The sequence below is a fragment of the Anopheles merus genome, chromosome 2R, assembly GCF_017562075.2.
Source record: "Anopheles merus strain MAF chromosome 2R, AmerM5.1, whole genome shotgun sequence".
Taxonomy (NCBI): domain Eukaryota; kingdom Metazoa; phylum Arthropoda; class Insecta; order Diptera; family Culicidae; genus Anopheles; species Anopheles merus.
Window position 1 is genome coordinate 20,909,666 of NC_054082.1, and position 19,337 is coordinate 20,929,002.

Genomic DNA, 19,337 nt, shown 5'->3' on the forward strand with positions numbered 1-19,337 from the left:
ACTGAACATATACATATAGGAGTGATATGTCTTTGTTGCAACGGTTACACTTCACTTTGTGTAATTTATTGCAAAAAGATTTTCTTAAATGGGTCTAAAAGTCTTTTCAAACTTTTCTAAATACTCCAAATGACAATCTGTTGTCCTTTTGAATATTGTTATGAACTCTCCAACCGCTATTTCGAACACGGTTATTTGACCGTTAAGTGACTTCGAAAATGCATCGGCCCGTCGGCTGCTCGCAGTTTTGACGTGCTTCGGGTGCCGTTCGGGCATTCGAGCACAGTTGTCAAAATGACCGAGATGACAGTACCCCATTCGTTCACGGTGTGTGTTGACGTGTGAACCGCAAAATTTCCCGAACTGCTGCTACATTGCTGCTGCACCTAGCGTTCTGGAAAGGTAGAGTAAAGCACAGTTGGAAAAATTCGTGCAAGCACCGCGGGTGCAAACTGCAACAGCGCCAGGCTGTTAGAGAAAAGTACGTGTGCGTGATGCAGAGTAACAAGTGTGCGATCTAAAAAAGAGTAGCATCGGACGGTGCCGTTTGCCCCGAGAGAATCCGGGTTAAAGATCAGATCCGGGGGCCGAAAGTCGTGATAACCGCCTAGTGTGAGTGATGATTACGGGCATTTCTTGGGAAGTTACAACACAAACACCGTGCCTCGCGGCGTGTGTGCACCGTTGTCGTGGTTGGTTTGCAGTTGCAGGGTGAAATCGGAAGCCCCGAACGAGAAGAGGATGGAAAACGGGTCACCGTATTTTCTGTCGAGTTTGTTTTTTCGAGCGTATGTGACTGCTGCGTGACTCAGAAATCGATCTCCGACACACGCACAGTCGCACACAGACAGACACACACACACACATACAATAGCGCGCGAGCGAGTGAAGGGTGTGTGTGCGTTTTTTTCGTCTTGCTATTGCGCGGCAGCACTTTCGGCATCGTATGATTGTTCTCGGAACTGCCGTTCTCCCCCCCCCCCGCAAGCCTGAATCCCGGGGCTTTGTGTCGGAGGAAGGGAATCCTCTGCTGCTCTAAAACCATTCGTCACCCGTTCCGTCTCGTCTAGGAAGTGTCCGTGCCACCAACGGGCCGGTAATAACAAATACAAACGCACCCCGCCACAACAGAACGGCTGACTGCGCGTGATGGTCGTATGACGCAATCGTACGATTTTTCCACCCCACCGCTTCAACCTCTCCCAACCACTGCGACCCTTCCCTGTGTTGCGAGCTCCGATTGCGTGTTGGAAATGCTGTGGAAGAAAACGGATGCTGTGGGAAAAGCACAAAATAATTATTCTTTTGGTCTAAACTTGATGCAACATCATCCAAGCAACCGTTTCATGTCGACGTAATTCATCTTATCATTTTAGGACAACACACACACATTCTGTCCTCACTCTCGCTCTCGTGGCCACCGTAATTGGTGATTGTGAACCTATTTCTAGCGATAATGGTTGCTCGCGCCGCTTTTGGGGGGTTACGGATGTTGCTGCGGAGACATGTGAACACCTTAATCCAATCAGGATCGGGCTATAATCCCCCTCCCTCCCATCCCCGGATCCCGTTGCATCAAGGACGTTAGAGTAGCGCTCCATAGCTAGAAAACGAATGGAGCGAACGACGGCGAGCGGCGATGGTACGCGGAAGGAAGTGGAGAATTACACCGGAACTTACATTCCATTGCCGCCCTGCCCAACGCACACCGTTGCGCGGGTAGATTGCACCCATTCGGCGCTGGTGGGGTAGTAGGAAGAACCTGCTTGTGCTGCGACCCGCTTGAAACTGGTTTTTTCCGTGTCAACTCGCTTCTCCTTCCCGTCTGCTCGCGCAGTCTGGCGTAGGAGCGAGCGAAAAGAAGTCCAACCGGCACGTGGTCGTTGCTAAAGGTTACAGCCTAGGTAGGAGTGTGGATGATTCACGCTGGGAGTTGGCGGCTCATCACGCGGGTTTCAGGGGAGAGCCTGTTGTGCTATGAATATCTTGATCGGTTCCGATAACCGGAAAGGAGGATCCCATAATTTCGAATCAAGATACAGCCATCGATGTGTCAGACTGGTTGGTTGCTGGCTTTCTTTATTCCGAATTTAGGGGAATTTATTACCCTATTTCCATAAATATGGTATTTATTGGGAATACCGTAATATTTCGTAGATGGTAGAATGAATCACTAAGCCCGATTATGTATCAAATTAATTGGCTAAAATAATCCATGCTATTTTTCTCTACAGATGAACTGAACGTATCATTCTTCTAATTATTATTGTTCATTTCAGTATACAATAGAAGCAAATAGCGCAAGAGAGATAGAGTGTGCATGCGTACCAAACACAATGAAATGGAGAGTTTCGTATGTTTACTTCAAGCGATAAGGTCCCCAAGATAGTCGCGCATGCATTTTGAAAACTGTGTGGTCTGTTGCGATGATGTGATGATGATGGGACCAGCTTTTTTTCAGAGCTTTTACCAAATGCTGACGTTTCCCTGCACCATCGCTAAGCTTGTGTTAATCACGAGCTACCGGTTTGTACCACCACGTCGTGTGAAGGGTGATAATTGTTAATAGCCTCACGCTAATTGGGAAGATGGGCAATGTTTCCCGAGCTCCCAGTGTTCAGCTTGTGGAGCTAGAAACCGAGTTTCTGTACGATGGGAATGAATAGGATAATTCGTGTTCCGGTTCCGGCCAGATCAGTGCCGTAGCGATGATGGTACCAACCATACCATCAGTCAACTATCACGTGGCACCCAATCAGAATCATGGGCACACACATGTGCGCGCATATTTCATGATCGAAGAAGCGGCCGAGTCCATTGTCTTGTACGCGCCGATCCATTTAAATCAATCAGAGACGCCTTCTCAGCCATGAATTCCACTTAATGGTGCTTGTTGCTGCTTGTTGAACGGCATTTCGCAAAGATCAATTGTCTCATGCTCTTGCATGATCTTTTACGAAAACATGCATCCCGTTTCATGTGACAGCAGGGATGCCAAAAACGGGAAAAGATCGCACGTCGTTATTTCGTCGTCCGTGTTATCCATCCTCAGTGCACACCCGTGTGAGCGTGTCGCTGTTGTCGTTGTTGAATCATAAATCATCCCCAATCATAACATACCCCAACGGCGCAATGAAACGTGTGCCGGTTCGTAACTAATATATGTTTGTCCTTTCTTCTTGGTCGCCCTTTATCTGCAGGGATTAGAGCAGCGAGGAGCGAGTGTACGGGCGCCGTACGACACGAAATAGCAGCCCCGTCTCTGTGTTTCAACCCGTAACGTTTCAATTACGTCGCCACCGGTACCGGCGTCGACACAACCAGCGCAACACACACACACACGCACAAGTATTAATTCCGCCCCCAGCCCTTCGGAAACACGTGGACAGCGAGGAAGCAACGTGTGCCCGGCGTTACACTGGCATCATCCAGCACCGCGACACCGCAGCAGACGCCGGCCAGAATGTCGCGCAAACGGCCACGTGAAAGCCTGGGCGATATGATGGCGAGCAGCAGCAGCAGCGCCGCGCGTTTAACAATCGACGAGACAGTCTCGATCACGATCGATCCAAACGGGGCGTTGGAGGATCGGTTGGCCACCCAGCACCAGCAACACTTGCAGGCTGATTCCACGGTTGCTACTGCGCCTGCTGCTGCATCCGCTGATGGTACACCAGATAACAGTATGAACGGGAGCAGCAGACGCTTCAGCAGCATCCGGCTCGTGGACGAAGGCATTGAACCGAGCCATAGCGATCACTGCTGGCCACCGAACAATGACGGTGCGCTGAACGGGCATGTTAACTTTGGCTTGCCGGGAGCAACCGGGCGTCCCTCCCGTACGTCCGATCCGATTTCGCCTCCATCCGTCTCGTCGAACGGGTCCTCGTCCGTGGCCACATCGTCCGGATTCGCCAGCCAGCATGCAACGAGCGGAGTCGAGCACAGCCCACCGGTGGTAAGTGTGTTGTTGATAGTTGGACAAACAAGTCTCTTCTTTCTCCGTACGAATACACGAACAACCTCGCACGCACCCACCCTTCCCATTGTACGTCGTACGTCGTACGTTTACGCTATCAAATTTTTTGCACCACGCTTACACGTTTATCAATGGACGTGGTGTTGGGGAGGTGAGTTGGAAAGCGAAAAAAGGCAACAAAAAACAGCCCAAGATTTGACGTGGCGCCGATATGTTATGAAAACAAATCGGCGTAAACGTTATCGATGCGGCATCCGTCCCTCTCGCGTACCCTCTCTCTCTCTCTCTCTCTCTCTCTCTCTCTCTGTATCGCGATATCGTGGGTGCAGTTTTCGAAGCGGGAATGCGATGGTAATTGCGCGTCCGATTTTTTTTACGACCAAAGCCTAAAGCCTGCTAGTGATCGCACGGTATGGAGCGCCTATCTTATCGTGCGAATCGTGTACCACCTCCCGCGTTTGCCTTGAAGATAAGAAGGCTTTCCGAATTGGTTTCGCTGGTGGTTCTTTTTTTCTTGCTGCTTCCACTACGCCGTTACGTCAACCGGGAGCGTCAAATGCGCAGGGATTGCTCACACGATCGTACGATGCATGAGCCAGCAAAGCACAGGAAAGCCCATCATCTGTTTTCGGAACACTGATAAGCGCTCCACAGTTGTTGGGTGATGAGCTGGCAAAACGTGTGTCCGGTTATGGATGAATAAGGCAACTAGAGTGGCAGCTCGCGCGAGAGGGCACAGCAGATGCTTCGGTCAGATGGTGTTTTTTTTCATGGCATTTGTTTAATTAAGAAATCACTTTAAAATTTCAATTATTATTACATCATCTAGTTGATTGCTCTATCAGCTCTTTTAGCTTGCCCATGTATACATAAAAAAGCTATAAATATAATGACAAACCCTGTGCAAGGTCGTGCCTGTTTAAAATAGCTGAATCGGATCAAACCGCCAACCAAAATGCGGTCGATATAGTAAGGGCTTGTCCCGTCCCGTGTATTGCGTAGACTGGCTTCTGGCTGTGCCTCCACCATCCAATGTTCCTCCCCCATCGCAAAAGCGATTAGCGTTGCGCAAGCACGTTTTGGGACGTTTTTTTTTTTTTTTGTCGCGTCCACATCGTCTCTAGAACACGTGCTACCACCGGCTAGTAAATAGGACACGCTGTGTGTATTGGTCTGTTGTATGGTGTTCACTGGTGTTGTGTTGCCCTTTTTCCGTATTGTCGAAACCACCCAGTATAAGAATGTATGTGCATGGTCACACACAGGCAGACCCATGCGTAATGTAGTATCTGGCACTGATTGCGTCAGGCGTGATGCTATTGTGACACGTTTCTGCGTTCCATGCGTGCTATCGTATTGGTAGGGATTGAAGATTTACCCGAGACCGTTTGGGAAGGAAACGATGGAATCTGTTTGTAACTATGTATATGCTGAGTCAACAGCATTTTTTTGCGCGCGCTCTCCCTTGCCGTCTCTTCTGCTTCGCGGAACCACCGAGTAGAATTAATTATTCAAACAAATCAATACCGAAAATCTGTGTGTGCACGTGGTGTCTTTCGTGGATCGACAGTGGACTGTGGCGCAAAACATACACGGGCTGTGCGTGTGTTTGTGTATTTGTTTACACGAAACGGAACCTCTTATCAGCTTTGTCGGTTTTGCTGTGTTCGGTTCGGTCGTGTGTTAGTTCCGTTTTGGGGTCGACCAAATTCCAACCCAAAAGCCGATCGACGTCATCAGTTTAAGGGCGGCTTTTCGTGCAGCGGCGCTTCTGATTGGCTACGCGTGTAACATGTGCGTAGATCGCGTGATTTTGCTTTCCACACTAAAAGCTTATTGTGTTTGTGTGTGCTTGTTGAGCAGTTGCAGTAATTTGAAATGGCAGTAAGCAGTTGAGCGAGAAATTTTGAAATGGACCACTTTCACTGTTCTGTGTGTTTTGTTACATTTTACTAACACGCGTAGGGGCTCCCGCACATTCAATGATTCATTTTTAATGTATGTACCTGAAACTACTATATGTAACTGTGACTTTATATAAGAAAGTATTTCTTCTTTAGAACAACATTTACTGTTTTGTTTTAAGCAATGCAACATTATCTTCAGCTTCAGTTGGTTCATTGGCTCATTCAAATACAAACGGTTGGCCGTCCCTGGCTGGCTTGCTTCCGTTGCATATAACACCAGGAAATACAGCACATAGTAAGGCATGAAAGCCAATTCCATTAGCACAACCCCATTTGACACGGCGAAGGAAGGAGGAGAGTCTTCTTTTTCTTTCGAGACACATGGATACCCATTAAGAGAGAGAGACCCATTTGTCATACCGGTGGTGTCGTCGTTCACCGCACTTTCTGCAAAATCGTACGATCGCGTCACACTTCTCCTCCTCGACTGCCCAGTACGAAAGCGCTGGCAGCACACAGGCAGGCAGCACCACCGCATCTGTGAGTATGTGTGTGTGTCCCGTGTGCGCTTCAGCGTGGCCGGGCCCAACGAGCGTCTGACGTGGAGTTTTTCGCGTAGTGATGGCGCTGATGGCTTAGTCATTACAAAAAAAAAACAACAACACCAATAATCATCTCACTAATGCTCTTTCTCTCCCTCACTCTCTCTCTCTCTCTTTGGGGTTTGTGGTTTGAGCAAAAATAAAGCAAACCGGGCTGTGTTGCAGCATAATTATTGTGCTGAATCGAAGCTGAAGCTGTGTATTCCGGTTTGCGCCCGGCGAATCAGCAAAGCGCCCAGAAGAGGAGAATTTGCATGCGGTTCTTTTGCTTGCGCTGTTTCTACCAATTGGAAAGAGGGGCAACGAAACAAACCAATTACCAGTGTTGCATCACTCGGAAGTCGGGGCAATTTTGCTTGCGAGGGGGAGAGAGAAGAAGGAGAGTATGTGCAAGCTATTTTAAAACCGAATCCGAATCGATAACGGAAGAACGGAAGAAGTCTTAACCTTGGTCTATCTCTTCCCGTTGGAATCTTGTCACTGCTTCTGGTGTTGTGCTTCTCTTTCTCTCTCTCTCTTTCCTTCTAAATACCTTTCTCTTAAGAGTGCCACGTTTGCCAAGCCTACAAGTTCAAGGACAAACAAACGTGTCCGCGCCACGCACAAGGTGTGAGAATGTACGAGAAGGATTCCCAATTCATGTACATTAAACATCACCGTGTGCCCTCCGGTGTCTTGTGAAAGTACACAACTGTTGCCGTTTGAAAGTGATAAGCAGTTGAATATTTGATAAGAATGGCACGGGAAGAAAATGCCCCGAGGGCCGCAAAGGTTTCTAGTGAAGGATAATTGATGGTCAATTATCCAGGCGGTTGTTGAAAAGAGGGTACATGCAAAGAGGAACCAGCGATAATGGCTGGAGAGTTTGGCAATTACGTCGAGACGTGTATGTGATGGGTACAATATTACGAATCCAATAAGACGCAGAAATGAAACGGGCCAGGTACGTGACTTTGTTCGGGGAAGAAAAAAGCGACCACCTGATCATCCAGGTGATCAAAGTAAACAGCACGCCATCATGGCCATTTCGTGGTGGTTGGTTTCGTCTTGAGTTGGCAGACAACAACTACCCTTCTTCTACCCTCAATAAACCGTGATGACGAGGCCGAATCATCCGATCGCGATGGCATTTATGACGTCATTAGCCGGTGTCATTCAATATGGTGTGATGTAGGTTTAGAAATCTCACCTTCTGCCACCCTCTCTATCACGTTCACACCAGTGAACACACTAGCATACGAGTAGTTCTGGATGTGTTTGAATTTGCTAGTGTCTGTTGCATTTACAAGCAGCGGACGGTTGTTGCTCTATCGATTAGAAACCGATTTTCCTTTTGCGAATACTTCCACCCCGCTCGCACGCTCGCTCGGCCGTCCGAACGATCGTCAGGTGGGGTGAGCGGAACGACGGAACGAAGCCGAAGCCGCCCCTAACATCGCAACCTTGCACCTTGCGCGCGATCGGTACCAGCCCGATGCCTCTTCTGTCCGCACCGTTCGTCTGCTCCTCGGTTGCCCTTCGGGGTACCGCTTTCGGCGGGTTGTGTGCCGAAGACCAGTGCGCGCCACGTTAAGTGCTCGTGCACTGACGCACACGCGTTCGCTCTCGCCGCCACCGCCGCAGCGAGCGAGCGCGTGAGAGCTATCGCAAGCGGGTTCGCGATGCTTCGGAAACAGTTTTTCCGCGACAGCGTACGCGAACGGGTTGGTTGCACTACCAAAGTCAGAAGCCAAGTTGTTACTCCTGCAGAGTGTAGTAGTTGGCAGATTCGAAACATACCAACGACGGAACGAAGACGGTTGTTGTACGTGTCACACCAGGCAGACAGCAGAGTGTGTGCAGTGTGGCGCCTTTGATTACGCGGCGGCCCGTGGTGTACACATCGCCGTTTTTACTCCGGCCAGTGCGAAAGTTGCACAGTTTTTCACGTACACCCGTAGCGAGCGTAGCTTCAGTGTCGTCGTCTGCTGGCTTTGTGTTTAGTGATATTAGGTTGTTCGTTTGGCAAAGCGCAAACAAAAAAAAAAGAAGAAGGTCACACATTCCTGGGGTTTCACTACCCTAACGCTTCCCGCGTAACAGTGATTGCGTCTGAACCATTGCGCGGCAGTTACGGTGACGTTGATGAGTGAAGTGACATTCGCACCATCACCACCAGCAGCAGAGCATTTTTGTGCATCGCAGTAGACGTGGAACTTCCGCAGGTGCAACAGTGTCAGTGGTTTTTTTGGCGGGCATGCCGTATTCGTGCTGAATGGTACTCGTTACTTTTACGAATGGTGTAGAACTCGAACAACAAAACGCAAGAACAAATTGTGAAAATATTACCGATTCGTACAACAACGTGCATTTGTTAAAGTAAAGATATAGAGCAGCACGTGCAACCGTGATGGCGCCCAACTATTTGCCAACTGAAAGTGACGGTCCGGTCCAGATCACCGTTCAGCACCGGTTGGATGTAAGTTTGCTACACATCCTTAGTCTCCGAAATCAAAGGAATTCCATTACAATTTTTCAGCAATCGGTTCAAAGCAAAAATGAAAAATGAACACAAAACTGAACAAAAAGGAAATCGAATGTCTTTAAAGAATTGTTTCATTGTTATTGCATTCTGGTCGGCACAATTCAGTTCGGTGCACAAAAATAGAAAGATTGTGTTTCATAAAGCCACGAATAGGATGGGGGGAAGGGTGTGTGGTGTTTTACCAACATCACAGATGTAGGTCTCTCGGTGGTAAATTTTCTGTGTGCCAATTTATGTAATACTCGCTGCCCCCCATCATCCGACATCATTACCATAACATGGTCTCTTCTCCATTTTGCTACGTTGCTTTGAAGACGTTGTGTGCAGTGTTACTACTGCCCCTTACGCCAATATAACGCGGTGGTTGTTGCGCTTGTGAGCATTACGCGCTTTGCGCTTTTTGCGATGTTTTGCTCCTCTTCTATCGTGTTTTGGTATCGCTTGTACTGCTTCGCAAATAAGGCAGCAAAGCGCAGCAGTAGAATTCCATAATGTATCTACTAGAGATAACGGGGAACCACTGCGCGTGTTCCGTACTGTGGAGCAGATACAGTTAAATCATACGATGGACAAGTTGCCCCTAGACTCAAGAACCAAGAACTCTTTACCGAGCTCTACTATTCAACGCAAAGGAACTCGAATCCAATGGGGTAATTAAAAAATTAAACGGTCTTTAAAGAACGCACACAACCTTTCATTAGCCTGCCGGTCTAACCTTCACGTTGCCGATTCTTATCGGCCTGCTGTGATGCAAACAGTGCAAGATATTTGATACGTCTTGCGTCCATTTATCATGGCGCTTCCCTCTTGCGTGTCGCCCCTATTTAAGCCGCCCGCTGTCCCACCGTCAAGGTCGATGGTTGCTCCGTGGAACGGGGTTAATCTTGGAGTAGTGCACAACTACCAACCGGGCAACCACCACATACCCCACCACCACCGGAGCGCCATCGCCAAGGGTGATAATTATCGCTCATCCAGAAGAAGGATGTTGGTAATCGTCTTCCGTTCTGTGCCGCGTGCTGCGCTCTTGTCCGGGTAGCTACCCTAATCAGCGGCATTAGATGGCGACTAATCAAGAGTTACCTAGGTCGAGAGCGACGTACAACTTGACACCTTGTAGGAGATTGTTGAGACCTAATCGCCGGTGGCTGAAAATAGCCGACTTGAAGAGTATTACGAAAAGATTTCAAAACTTTGTCATTACTGTCTTGTTGAGTAACAATAAAATAGACAGCAACAAAAAAGGCTTTGGTTTAATGTATACGATCACATCGGTACATTTAAACTGAACGCTTGTCTTGTTGCCGCTACATTCGCTCCACATTAATAGTGAGCTGGAGCTACACGTTGTTCCACGCGGCTGTAAAAGCCGCCACACCAACAAAATCCGACCAAAAGTGAAACGATGCGTGCACGGACGGTCAAAGGTCTTGCCTCGTACGTAGCAAGGGATAGGAAGACAATAATCAGCATGTGAAAAAAGCTAAAAACTAAAAGAAAATATACTGGTGTGGCACTGGATTATGTTTTGGTGGTTTGGCTGTTTTAGGCGCTGTAAACTTTGATCAGTTTATTGCAACCCCTTTTGCCATGTATAGCTTTACCGAAATGACCAACCACCAATACGCCATTAGGTTGTCAGGCGATAGAAAACAAAACAGTTGTGTTGGAGTGAAGCTAATTTTAGCGTAGCTTTAACTACAATCGATGGAGCGCTTAAAAATAGCATCTGCTTAAAGCGAGAGCCTCGATCACAGAGAGCAGACGACTGCAGGTTTGTTTTGATGCATCGGTATCGTATGATCAGACGGCGATCGTCCGCTGCATGCGGCACAAGTGTACAGGAAGATGTCCTCATGCCATTCCGGCGAAGCAACACATATGGCAGTGAGTGTGAAAAGCTTACGGCTACTAGTTATCGAACTCCAAACGGGAATCCTATTAGTTTATGTTTTCGAAATTGAACGATCTGTGCAAATAATATGAATTATAACTAAGTAAAAGCATTGTATTCTCTTGTATATTTTCAGACCATCTGCAAACAGGCACCATACTCTACAGAGCTGGATGCGATCCGGGAGCGCGAGCGATGCGATTACACACAAAAGATCACCTACCAGATGGCCCGTGCGGGTACCGCGCCGCGTATGATCCGTGTGTACGCGGACGGTATCTACGATCTATTCCACCAGGGGCACGCGCGACAACTGATGCAGGTGAGTGTACTACCCCTTGTGAAGAACAAGCAGAACAATTATGATGTTCACACACACAGCGGCTTTCATACTGGTGTGACACGGTTTGTGCTAATGGTTCGTCGGTGTTCTATTTCTTCCAGGCCAAAAACGTGTTTCCCAACGTGTACCTGATCGTTGGAGTTTGCAACGACAAACTGACCCACAGCCGGAAGGGTCGAACGGTGATGAACGACGAGGAGCGTTACGAAGCGGTACGACACTGTCGCTACGTTGATGAGGCAAGTATCTACTGCATTGGTCAACAGCCGGCTGACTGGCATTACTGACCCAGGTGCAACACGGTTAAACGCTGTCAAAAACTGGAACGCAAGGGGTTTGCAGAGTTTGTCAACACACCCTTGCTGTGTTTCACCCCTCAGACCATGTTTCGCACGCGCGGTCGGGCAGCGCCTAGTGGCGTTTTGTTGCTGACACGTTCGCCGGAAGTGATCACGATTGAATGGAATTGAACAAAATTGCTCAATTGAAGTGTACAACCAGCGCGCGCGCGCGAATGGTGAAAGAGACACGAGTTTGGCCGCGCAAAACATCCTCACCCCTCCCTACTCGAGGGGTTGGTCGGGGTCGAAAAAATATAAACGTCCCCTCCAGAGGGACGCTTGGGTGGGGAACGCGGGAATCGTACGATCCTTTTCAATTGGTCGGATGGTCCAGACTTGTATCTCGAGGCCTCTAATTTAATATAGCGCTCTTGGTTGCGCTAAATTGATACTGTTTGTAATTGGCAGTTACAAAGCGGTTGCGCTTATGTTTCGCAAATGTGTTGCATTTTTATGAGCCAGTTTAAAGTATGCCATGATGATTTGATTTATTGCTCTAATCAGTTGTTTTGGGGTTTGTTTTTGTGGTTCGAAGTGATTCTGCATTGCCATAACGCCATTCTTTGTTTCTCTCTCTCTCTCCCCCCTTTCTTCGTTTGCAGATTGTTCCAGATGCCCCCTGGGAGCTGGACGACGAGTTTATCGAGAAGCACAAGATCGATTTCGTGGCGCACGATGAAATACCGTACAGTACGGACGACTGCAACGACGTGTACGCGAAGATCAAGGCCAAGGGCATGTTTGTGGCGACGGAGCGCACCGAGGGCGTGTCCACGTCCGACATAGTGGCGCGGATAGTGAAGGACTACGACATCTACGTGCGCCGCAACCTGGCCCGCGGCTACACGGCCAAGGAGCTGAACGTGTCGTTCCTGTCGGAGAAAAAGTTCCGCTTCCAGAACAAGATGGTCGAGCTGAAGGACAAGGTGCGCAAGGGCAAGGACGACTTCATCACCAAGTGGGAGGAACGGTCGACCGATCTGATCAAAACGTTCCTGCTCATGTTCGGCAAAGAGCGAATCTCAATGTTTCTGTCCGACTCGAAGCAGCGCATCCGGTCGGCACTGAGCCCACCGGGCAGCCCGGGCAGTGGCAGCAACCACAGCCTAAACGACTGCGACGACGACGACGACCTGGAGAGCCCGGACTCGGTGCTCGATTCGCCGCCGAGCAAGCGATCGAACGTGCTGCTGCGAAACGACGTGATCCGCAGCCGCCACCATCTGCTCTCGGAGGAGGACGACGAGGAGCAGGGTTTGGGCGGGTCGCGCTCCCCTCCGCCGGTGCTGGAAGACGACGAGGATGACGACGACGATGACGACGAGGCGTACCTGGACTCACGCTCGCGACCCTCATCCAACTACAACATTTCGCTTATGGCCGGTGGTGGCGATGGTGGAAGCAGCGGCGGTAGTGCAGCACTCAACAGTAGTAGTAGCGGTGGCAGTGGCAGTCGAACCTATGGCAATCGTAACTACTAAATGGCCCCCCGCCCCCCTTTTAGAGAGTAAAGTAATGGGAATCGGCCAAGTGAGCCAATGAGTGTTCGCTCGCTCGGGCTCAGAGGTGTGCTGAGAAGACTAGTGTGTGGCTACCTTCGCGTATACTACGAATTATTCCTTTCGCGATGCTGTGTGCCGGTGTTGGCGATGAGATATACTACCCTGTCGATCGATCAGCACTCGCGGATGCCGGTTTGTCGATAATATAATGGCGCGTCTTTATTTTGTTTGTTTGTTTGTAAGCCACGTTGTAATCTGAAACACAGACGAAACCAAAACCACCCTTCGCTCGCCCAAATTACCAAGCTTGCCGAATGGAATGCCTTAGTTTGATCCCAAATTACAACACCTATCCGCGCAACACAATATACAATCCTTGCGGTGTTTTGCTGTAGCGCATTCGTTTTGGAGTATTACTTGATACCTACACTGAGACAATATACACGTATGCGTAGCAGGCAGAGGCAGTGTAGTAGGACTGTGTGGAGATTAGAGAAATGGAAGTTGATGCAAAACTAATGCCGGAAGGAACCACGACGAGTGCGTGAACACGCAGGGAAAGGGCATGTGATTAGTGATTAGCAGGAAATGTGCGCTTTGTCCTTCTTTTTTTTCGTTTGCGGGAAAGCACAGCACCCGGGTGTTAAGTTGGGAGAGCTAAATTAGGATTGCCGGAAACCAGGTCGCGCTACATTAACGCATTCTCAGGGATCAACGGAACACAACAAGATTTGGCAAACGATGGACGAGGTGGAATTGATGATGATGCGTTTTCGTTCATGTTGTAGTGCTTTGGGCTGGAAAGTGGACCAGCGATAGCGAAACGAACTCTACCTACACCACAGCCGTACGTAAAGATGCTAACCTTGTCCCAAAGCAATTAACGGTTGCAGAACGAATACACAACGAGAAGAGTAGGCGTGCGAAAAGTACGCAACCGTACAGAGGCATACGTATAACACTAGAAAGAGCGAGAAAGAGAGAGAGAGAGGGTTGGTTACGCACTAAATTATTAATCCCCCCAGGTTAACAGTTCTATCGTATATTTATTATTGCTTCTACTATTGAGTTTTTGCCTGCCCGCCGCAAACGTCTTTCGAGTTGAATTAAAAAATCTGTTAAAATACAAGCCAGATTGCCAGAGTTAGAGGCGAGGTGGGTAGGTAACAGCCAAGCGGAATTATGGATTTCGGAGTTTGGGGGTGTGGTGGTATAGGACGGACGGGGACTATGCGACATCGTGTAATGTTTAGCGTTAGTAGTAGTACTCCCTCCTCCCTCCCCCTCCAGGTGTCTGTAGTTACTATGCTACCATAAAGTAGTACTATAAAGGAGAAGAAAGAAAACAGAAATCGGTTGAATAATATACACAAAAAAAAAACAGAAATAACTCCCAAGTTTAGTAAAACATAATTCCGATAACTGCTAACGATGATTTTGATTTGTTTTTAAGTTGGTTTCGGGTGTCGCTGTAACAACAGTGCGAAGCTTTTGTTGAGGAAATGTGATAACATTACACAAGGCGTGGTTTGGTGTGATGTGTTTAGGCTAAAGGAAATCGCCCGACTGCTCCTGCTTTGTCAACTTGCGAACAGTGAACGTTTCCGCTTTCAGACGGCGTTTCACATTAGATCATTTTTTTGCCAAACTTACGCAGTATTGCTATTGTGCTTTTACTGGCAGTTTGTTTCCAGGTCCAAGCTTCTTGCAAATGCAAAATGAAACCGAAATTCCTGCGATCGCCGCCACACGCCGGTCGGGCACACGTGTTTTCGTTTTATTTATATTTATTCTACCAATTGAATAAAATTATCTTTAAACTCGTGATTTTTTGACAATGGTTTTGTTGCCCACTAATAAATTAAAACCGATCAACCGACAGCCGACAGTTGGTAAATGTTCTTTCTCCCCCCCCCCACCGTTTGACGCTAAATGATGTCCAATTTAAAAATTAACGTGAATAAGGACGGGTCTTGCTAAAAATGGCGAAAGTAATTCCTGCTTACAAAGTGCACCGTGATGGTAAACGAAAGTTAACGTATTTTTCGGTGGGAATTTTGTGTGAGTGTGTGCGTGTGTGTGTTTGTATGTGTGAGTGTGTTTGTTGGAATATAAACCGTTCAAATCGTTGGTTCATGATCTTCAACCTCGGATACGCACCGGCGTGATGCGTCAATTTACAAGCGTGCTGGAAGCGATCGCGTGCAAGGATGATGAACAGCCCGGTGAATCCCTTTTTTGACTGAAGAAACACGATTACACGAACTGTAATCATTCGCATATGGAGTTTTTGGGTTGGAAATGGTAAAGCTTGCTAAAACCAGTGACGAGACGAAAAGAAGGGGAGATAGACATTAAATTAAAGCTATGATTATGATACAAAAATAAAAACTCATACGGTTACACCGATTCCATCTATCATAAACATACAAACATAATATTAAAATAACAAAAATAATAATAAACACAAATTTTGGGTGGTTTTAGCAGCGGGGGGGGGGGCGGCGCAATTTGTTTTACTCCTGCTGCATGCTAAAGATAACAAGCAAAAGACGAAAATAAATGCAAAATTTAATGCAATCCAATGCAAACCGCCGTGGTGTAGCGTGTAGGTGTTTCCGTTTACACTCACACACACACACATAGAGTTCTCGTTTTCCCCCCCAAAAACAATCCAAAGCAAACACTCTATACTATATAATATCGTTATGCAAATTTTCCGCTGACTAGTGAATAATAAGAGCGAAAGAGCAAGAGGAGGAGCATTGTTATGATGGGAGGAAGCGTTAGAATAAAGATCACTACTCACACATCGTGAACAACGTTCAACCGTGCGTTTGTAATGTTTGGCTTTTGATTTGCATGCTGTCCAACACTGCTGAAGTTTTGGTCTTTTTCATTAAATGACTAAAGTTCTCCTTTTCTTATTTCCCCTTTTAATGTAAATCTACCAACAGAAGGAACGTAAACTTCAATCTATTTCGAACTACGTTTGTACGATTCAGTTTTTCACAGTGTTGTTTTTTATTCCATTATCAACTCAATTTTGATTTGTTTACCAGTCCTTTTTGTCCGGCGAAGCCACAGGCGTATGTATTTTGTTTTGCTTCTGTCGGTATTTGATTCATAAAACCATAAAAGAATCAAAAAGCAACAAAAAACCATAAAAACACCTTTTTCAAATTGTAAATTGTTATTTTCCACTTCGAAGGGAAACTTTCTTTGCTTTCTGTTTTTGCTATGATTTTGGCATTATTTTTTTTCGATGCTGGGGAGTGAAACACTGTCTGTGTGTGTGTGCCAGCGCCGAGCCGAGTAACGAAGATAGCAACGGCCACTTTGAATGCCCATTTTGGTTGCCCCTGGCCTTTGCCATTTTGGCATTGAATATTGATGGTGACAAAATTGAATTCTTATGTTAATCCTTACAGGACGACACGGTGAATGGAGCGGGGAGAATGGGCTTACTTCGGTTCGGCTTTTGTTTATGCAACGCTATTGATATTAAACATGTAATAAAACACCATCACACCCAACACATTTGGCGTTGGAAATAGTGTTTAATGGTGTGCGCAGTCGGCACCCAGACACGATGGATGCGGTTCTATTTTCGAGCAACATTTTAGCATTTTAGCTTTCGTTACAACTCAGGACGACCAATTCCAGGCATCTTTCTTTTTTCCCCACACAGTGTGGATTTTATTTTGCCGTTCCAGTAGAAAAGAAATTGCATTCCACCGAAATTCCAATCTCAATTCCATCATTCTCAGACAATCGAGAATGCTTGTTTTGTTTTGGTTTTCTCCTGCGACTGGAAACGAATAATTTATCTTACATGCATCAATCGGTACATTCGTGCCTAAATCGATCACTGGTAAGGGTATGTGAATATGCTGCAAGTGTGCGAGGAATACGAAATGATTTAATCCTCGGTTGAATACAGACTTTACAGTGAAGAAGCAAACGGGTTCCAGGATAAAATAATACATTATTATAACAGCCATATATCGCACACTGATTCGTCCGGTAGTCCTCTACGGGTACGAGTCTTGGACTGTACTAACGGCGGGTGCTATGGACTATCTTTGGCGGTGTGTGCGAGCAGGGCGTGTGGAAAAGGAGGATGAACAACGAGCTAGCTGAGCTGTTTGGCGGTGCAGATATCCTGACGGGCATCAACGCCGGAAGGATACGATAGCAGTGGGCACGTGATGAGGATGCCGGACTCATGCCCCACCAGGAAGGTAAGCGGATGAGGCGTAGAGGAGCACAACGAGCTCGTTGGCTGGATCAGGTGGAGTCGAACCTGACGGAGATCGGTTGCAGCCCAGGACCCTGGAGTTTCCTGGAAACGGATTGGCGTCCTGGCTATGTCTACTAGACGTGCTCGTACATGAGCAGGCCAAGAAGAAGAAAAAGAAGAATAAGATCCAACACGTCGATGTATTGATGTTGTCGTACGAACGATCGATGATGCTCGAGGTCTGTTATTTGCTTAACTGTTACTTTTTATCAAAATTCAATATAAAAAAAAAAACACTAAAATAATCTCATTTTCCAGAACGAAATGATGAAACCAACTGGGTGGAAAAAATGCTTCCATTTACATCGCAAATGAATGAGGTTCACAGCATTGCGGAAAAGGTGCAAACGTGCATCGAAGCAGAAAGGGCCACCAGAAGCAAAGCAAAGCCACAGATGAATGCGCTTTACTGTCCACTTTTGGGCACACTCAGTTCCCAATGTACCACTGTGGGCATAAGGTGTGTGTAATGCTTTGCTGCTTCTTAAGTAAGAAAATAGAAAACACACCGGAGGAGAGTTTCAAGAAGGTTTTTGTGAGCAAAACTCAACAGAGTGTTTCAAGACATCTTCTGCATTCAAAGTTCCTTGAATAAGGTTTAAGGTGCGAGATGTTGTTTGCCTTTTTCTTATGTTTTATGAAGGTGAGAGAAGCATAATTCTAGCAAGTTGCCAATACCGAAACACTGTTGAACCACTGGTGTCAGATTACATTGCTATTTTGGTGGAAAACAGATACCACTTAACTGGTAATTGTGTAGCACGCGTTCACGAGATTCCTTGGAACCGGGCAGCATCATCGATGGAGTGCACAAATAAGGAAGTAGTACACTACCTTTCCCTCTCTAGAGAAATCAAACAGACACATGGCAAACAGAGCTGGAGGATGCTATTCCTATTCGAAACCATCGTTCCGAAATTGTTGGGATGAGTATTGGTTGCTGGAGTTTCTGCACCACAGCGAGTTGGAAATAAATCATTCGATTCGTCAATTCGAATAGAAGGAGATACAGAGAGAAAGATAGAGAGAGAGAGAGCGAGAGAGATGATCACTGGACATACGAGCAGAAACAACACGCTCGGGGGCAAGGATTTATGTCTACAAACAATTACAGCGTGGAAACGATACGAAGTAGTAATAATGCGTAATGTTGGCTTTCCGGGTTAGGTACACGTACGGTTCCATGGTTTAGTTGCTTTCCGTTGCAGCAATATCGTAACCGTTGCCCGCAGCTAGCTTGAAATGTAGTTTTATTGACATGCGGACGTTTCGGAGAATAATGTATGGTTGTTCTATTAATCGCAACTAAAAGCTTGACTCATGGTTTTATCGGATCAGACCGGTTCTAGTGAAATTTGGAGTGTTGGTATACTTGTTGTATACCGTTGTAGTATCTGAAGTTCAGATTCTGAACCTTTTACTTTTGGATTAAGAGCAAAGGGGTCTTTTTTGTTTTATGGAACATTGAAAACGTAATAAGGAAACATAATTTCTCTTTTTGATGTTAAACTAGATTTACTTTTATTTTTATTGAGCTCCACACCAAACAGTTGCTAAATTGCGTTTTGTGATGTTACAGTCGGTGCCACCAAATTTTGTCTCGCAGGCTTAAATTTTTGACAGTGCGTATCAATTTTTGCCTCTAACGCACCTATTTTTGTCTGTAAGTCATCATTTTTTTACTCTTGTTGGAATCATTATAATTTTACAAGGTATTTAAGCAGATTTTTAATGATTGTAATTTTAATCACATAAACAATACAAAAATCGTGTATTTTCATTTTTTTTTTTTGAGAACAAATAATGAAATTTAATAAATTCTAGAGCCGTTGTATACACTTACACCTATTTTTTTTTACTGAAGAAAAACTTAGAAAATAGGCATACCAATTGTTATATTTTAAATTCTACCAATGCAATTATTCAGAAATTAAGAACAATT

The 19,337-nt window shown here is 46.5% G+C and overlaps 1 protein-coding gene across 5 annotated transcripts; it reads left to right on the forward strand.

Annotated features, from left to right (window-relative positions):
• The first annotated feature begins 304 nt into the window (after positions 1 to 304).
• Positions 305 to 15,757, forward strand: LOC121603732 (choline-phosphate cytidylyltransferase B-like). Of its 5 annotated transcripts, none has more exons than XM_041932896.1 (5): positions 305 to 402; positions 3,201 to 3,958; positions 11,043 to 11,228; positions 11,351 to 11,488; positions 12,193 to 15,757. In XM_041932896.1, the coding sequence occupies exons 2-5, from the start codon at positions 3,464 to 3,466 to the stop codon at positions 13,069 to 13,071; spliced, it is 1,698 nt and encodes a 565-aa protein (XP_041788830.1). In that variant the 5' UTR covers positions 305 to 402; positions 3,201 to 3,463; the 3' UTR covers positions 13,072 to 15,757. The 5 variants fall into 5 exon arrangements, with proteins under 5 accessions (XP_041788830.1, XP_041788829.1, XP_041788831.1 ...); XM_041932895.1 differs by having other exon boundaries at positions 364 to 612; XM_041932897.1 differs by having other exon boundaries at positions 367 to 481.
• Positions 15,758 to 19,337: the final 3,580 nt, after the last annotated feature.

Coding starts and splice junctions, on each gene's coding strand:
- LOC121603732 (XM_041932896.1), top strand. CDS start 3,464: ATGTCGCGCAAACGGCCACGTGAAAGCCTGGGCGATATGATGGCGAGC. Junction 11,229..11,350: donor ACGCGCGACAACTGATGCAG/GTGAGTGTACTA, acceptor TATTTCTTCCAG/GCCAAAAACGTGTTTCCCAA. Junction 11,489..12,192: donor ACTGTCGCTACGTTGATGAG/GCAAGTATCTAC, acceptor CTTCGTTTGCAG/ATTGTTCCAGATGCCCCCTG.